Genomic DNA, 4,397 nt, shown 5'->3' with positions numbered 1-4,397 from the left:
GTGCGGTTTGGGCCCCATATTTCACAAGAATCAGGGGCAAGAACTCGCTTGCGATATTGAGTATCGATAATAATTTTATTAGTTTAAGAGTCTCATTTAATATTATTTCAAGCTCTCTTTCACTGCATACTATTTAACTTCATTTCTTTTATTTGGATGTTTGTTGATTTTTGTTTGGCAACCAGGCTCTACTCACTTTTTACCAGTGGTCAACCGATTTTATTTGATAAGGTTTAAGAAAGTAAATATTGCGGTTTTGCAAAATTTTGTGATTTTATTCCAATTTGTCATTTTTAAATATGTTTGAATTAAGCTTAGGTTACTGCCATATAACAGTAGATAGTCGAAGTAACAAGAAATTATTTAACATTTATTTTAAAATAGTACTACTGTGTAGGTATATTTTACAAATCCGATAAATCTTAGGGTAAGTGAATGTATACATTTATAAATACTATATATGTTATTAAATTTAGGGCAGTCATTGCAATACATTTTATCTTTGTTAGTGAAAAATCTCGTGTTTTGATCACACGCTAAATCGAATACTTTACGCGAAAAAGTTTCAATATACTGATACCAGCAGGTGCGAACACTTCGATACACAATTTGTACATTTCAAAGGCGTAAAACAGACTAAAACTGTCTAGTGTACCGAACTCAACAGCCGATATCAAAATATCTACAGATGGATCTCAAACTCTAAATTTCTCACACTAGGTGTATAACCACAGTGCATTTAATTAATGTAAAACGCGTTTCTCTAAATGCCTAATGTAGTCTAAGTGTTAATCAGTGTAATACGTTTTCGGGATTAGGACGGAGAAATAAATAGTATTCATTGGGAATATTGTTGTTTTAGTGATGTGCACAAAAGCATCAGCTCATTAACATTGTATATATTACAACACAAAAGGGTACGGTAGAATTAGGCGATAATTATCAAAAACTAATAAACAGATATATTTTAGTACAATGGTTTTTTTTGTTGTTGCCAAACACCTTATTTGTAGCAGTGAGCTTATTCATGTAGTACCTATAAATAATTTAAATAACAATAACAACAAATAAATATCGTCACTCGATGAAATATGATTTTCAGATTAACTATCAGGCTTGGTAAGTGGAAGTTTTCCTCAATCCACCATATTTCCAATCTGCAAGGCAGCTTTTGCTCAAAAACGGTGCACCGGACAAAAAAGTGCCTACTTCCAAATTGAACAGAGCATTGAAAAGTAAGTTGTATTTGAACAAAAATCTTTTTTAATTTTAACAACAAAAGTTTATAACTGATAAAGCATGCAAATTTAATTTAAATTCCGCACGCTTGGATGCCATTTCCGAAACGCTTTAGACTCTGTAGAAGCATCCACTTACCAAACACGTATATTTTATTAAATCTATCACAAACCAAATATATCAGGTACCTAGTATGTGAATTATTATCCCAAGTCGTACGTTGTCAATTTTTTCACAAACTGTTTGTTGGGTATTTCGCCTCAAAAATATTTGTCTTTAAAAAAGACAGAATTTCCTCACGTCGTTTATTAAGACGTGAGGTCTTAATAAAAGACGTGAGGAAATTCTGTCTTTTTTAAAGACAAACATTTTTGAGGCGAAATACCCAACAAACAGTTTGTGAAAAAATGAATCCGCCTCAACAATATAGAACTTATCTACGTTGTCAATGTTAGTCCCAATTTGCATTCAAAAAAGGACGCGAACACCTAAAGTTTTAGATTTTCTTTGCAGTCCCGAAAAGCAATTGGAATTTTGAAGCTAAAGAAATTTGGTTGAATTGAATGAATTCCGCGGTTTTTCCGCACTGGCAAAAAACAACTTTATTGGTCAAATCAAAATGATCTTTTGCAAGCATTCTCAAACAACTCTTACAATTTACGTATCAAGTAATTCGGAATTGTGATTTCCATCCGACGGCAGAATCGCCAGCCGACCAGTGGCAGACTCCTGATCGATAAAGTCGCAGGCCTCGATTACGATTTGATTAAACTGTTCTGGCTTATCGGCGTACACGTGATGCCCTCCGCCCGATATCACCTAAAATTGTTAATTTTTTGTCCAGAATCAGATTCCTTATATGGAAGTTTTGACCAAACTGCAGGAGAACAAATTTTCACGCTCCCGTTCCCTACAGTTTGATCAAGCCCGACCATTCCGAGTTTCCATGAGTTACCTTCAGGTCGAAGTACGAATTGCTTCTTTTCGTCTTCAAAATGTCTTCGGCCGAATGTTCAATCCAGCTCTTCGACCCCCACAACAGAGTAATGGGAATGTGGCTGTTGAGCAGATGAATTCTGCGCTCCATCGGATGCATCGCCCATCCAATCCCATTCATCATTGCCCGAAAGGCGCTTTCCCCACTGTAAACCCCCATGTAACGTTAGCACCTTATTGCGTCCCTTATTGTAACTCTTTCAACCTGCCTGGGATATTGAGAATTACACTGGTAGATATACTGGGGAATCACATCGGGATCGATAAGCGTTGAAACATATTTCCGGGAAATGTCCGGCCTCAATGTGTTGATGAACCAAGGCCCTAAAAGAGACACAAACACATCAATCTGGAAGGTTCTTGCTTCGGAGCCACGCCTACCCAACGGTCCAGCCAATCGGATGGATGAAAGAGGGTTGATCGGTTGCATGACATAACTTAACGTTTTTATCCATAAAGGCACTTGACTGGTATCGCGCGGTCTTTCCGGAAACCCCCAGGGATCAGCCAGAATCAAATGTTTGACTGCATCTGGATAAACCAGCGCGTATGCGGTAGCTACAAATCCACCCAAACTGCCCCAGCGAAAAAAACCATTAAAGCAAATTTGATTAAATTGCTGCGCCAATTAGTACCTGTGCCCGCATAAAATGAAGCGCTCCAGCTTCATCTCTTTGCGCCATTCTTCAATTGATCGCACCATCTGCTTCTCCGTTTCCAACGCATCCGTGGCAAAGTCCGGCCGGGAGGATCTTCCAAAGCCTAATAAATTTCCATTGGGCCTGAAATTTAATTGAAAAGACCGCTAAAACTTACCGAGTAAGTCAAAAGCATATACAGGTCGAGTCGCTGCCAAAGCATCAATATTTAAGCACCAAAGAGCCACGCCAGCTCCCAAGCCATGGATAAGTACTAAAGGGGTTTTAGTCGATTCTGTGTTAAAGGAGAGTGTCCATATTTTATCTGCAGGTCCCACCACAGGCCCTATGTCCACATAACAACCTCTGTAGGATGTTTTTAGCGCTGAAAACGATTCTGTTAACAAGGAGATTTACGGGGCAAAATCCATCGGGAAAAAATATTTATAGCATAAAAACAGCAATGCGACAAAGTGTGCTTATCATTATCTAAAATTGTCGCTGATCTAAAGTGCAAGGTACAACCTGCACAGGTTAATGGAGATGGTTTTACGCGTGTGCTGATTAGCATCTTTGTCGCCAATTGATGACTAATTTGATAGGTTTTTTTCTTATTTAAGAGCTGGAAATGTTTTAAATGATAAAGTCGCTTGAAACCTGCATAAATGCTTTGTATTCCATGACGCGATTGGGATCGGCGCAAAACAACACAAGCCGGTTTATCGAAATTGCCGACGTTTCGCAATTCAAACCTCGTCATACACGCAAATAGTGTAATTGGCCAGAATCGTAAAAAATCTAGTGAATGTGTGTAAAAAATATTCAGCGAAAACAGGGAAAAACGACCATTATTTCAACTAGATTGGGCCAATTTTGAACAAACGGGTTTTCAGTAAAATGCCTTGATGTGGGAACGAAGGAAAGGGAGATTTTTAGCCCCAAAAAACCATGACTAGAAAAATGTAAATTTTACAGAATCCATATAAAACGCGTAGGTAGGTGTAGGTCAGTCATACCAACATGAGTGAGGAAATTCGAGTAGTTTTTACCCAGAAAGGGAAATTTTACATACCTATGTGCTTTTTAGGTCGGAAACATTGAGCCGCATGTAAAATTTTTATTTTTGACCGGAAATAATTTTTTTCAAAAGGAAGCCAGGAGTGCAAAAACTCGCTCGGAACACGCTAGAACTTTTAGATCCGTTAGAATCGACGTTTTAGTCCTATTTTTGAATCCATCACGATCTTGAACTGACGATATCTTGCCTCATATAGAGTCAAGCACTTAATAATGCATATTGGGCAGATTCTTAGGCCGAAAGCAATCCGTTGAGATAAAAAAACCCGCATGTAAAATTTTGATTTTTGACCCAAAATTTCGGTCGGAAGGTCGATTTTTTTCAAAAAATTTCGCAATTGCGTTTGCAAAGTTCGCAATTGCGCTTTCTTCTTTAAAAATTCACATTTTTCAAACTAAAGCAAATAATTACTTGAAATTTTTACCAACTTTAGACCACACTCGACT

The 4,397-nt window shown here is 37.7% G+C and overlaps 1 protein-coding gene across 6 annotated transcripts in view; it reads right to left on the bottom strand.

Annotated features, from left to right (window-relative positions):
- Positions 1–884: 884 nt before the first annotated feature.
- The window catches only part of LOC109536301 ((Lyso)-N-acylphosphatidylethanolamine lipase), an 8,797-nt gene continuing 5,284 nt past the window's right edge, over positions 885–4,397 (bottom strand). For 3 of the 6 annotated variants that reach the window (XM_048667820.1, XM_048667822.1, XM_048667818.1), the window contains exons 3-8: positions 3,052–3,270; positions 2,871–2,997; positions 2,617–2,810; positions 2,445–2,559; positions 2,195–2,381; positions 885–2,058 (exon numbers count right to left, since the gene is read on the bottom strand). In XM_048667820.1, coding sequence (XP_048523777.1) covers positions 1,897–2,058; positions 2,195–2,381; positions 2,445–2,559; positions 2,617–2,810; positions 2,871–2,997; positions 3,052–3,270 — 1,004 coding nt within the window. In that variant the 3' untranslated portion in view covers positions 885–1,896. The remainder of the gene's footprint in view (positions 2,059–2,194; positions 2,382–2,444; positions 2,560–2,616; positions 2,811–2,870; positions 2,998–3,051; positions 3,271–4,397) is intronic. The other 3 variants (XM_048667821.1, XM_048667823.1, XM_048667819.1) reach the window with 1 other exon arrangement.

Source organism: Dendroctonus ponderosae, unplaced genomic scaffold (genome assembly GCF_020466585.1).
Source record: "Dendroctonus ponderosae isolate FM_Combo_2020 unplaced genomic scaffold, Dpon_F_20191213v2 Dpon_F_20191213_6, whole genome shotgun sequence".
NCBI classification, from domain to species: domain Eukaryota; kingdom Metazoa; phylum Arthropoda; class Insecta; order Coleoptera; family Curculionidae; genus Dendroctonus; species Dendroctonus ponderosae.
This window is presented reverse-complemented; position numbering and strand designations above follow the sequence as displayed.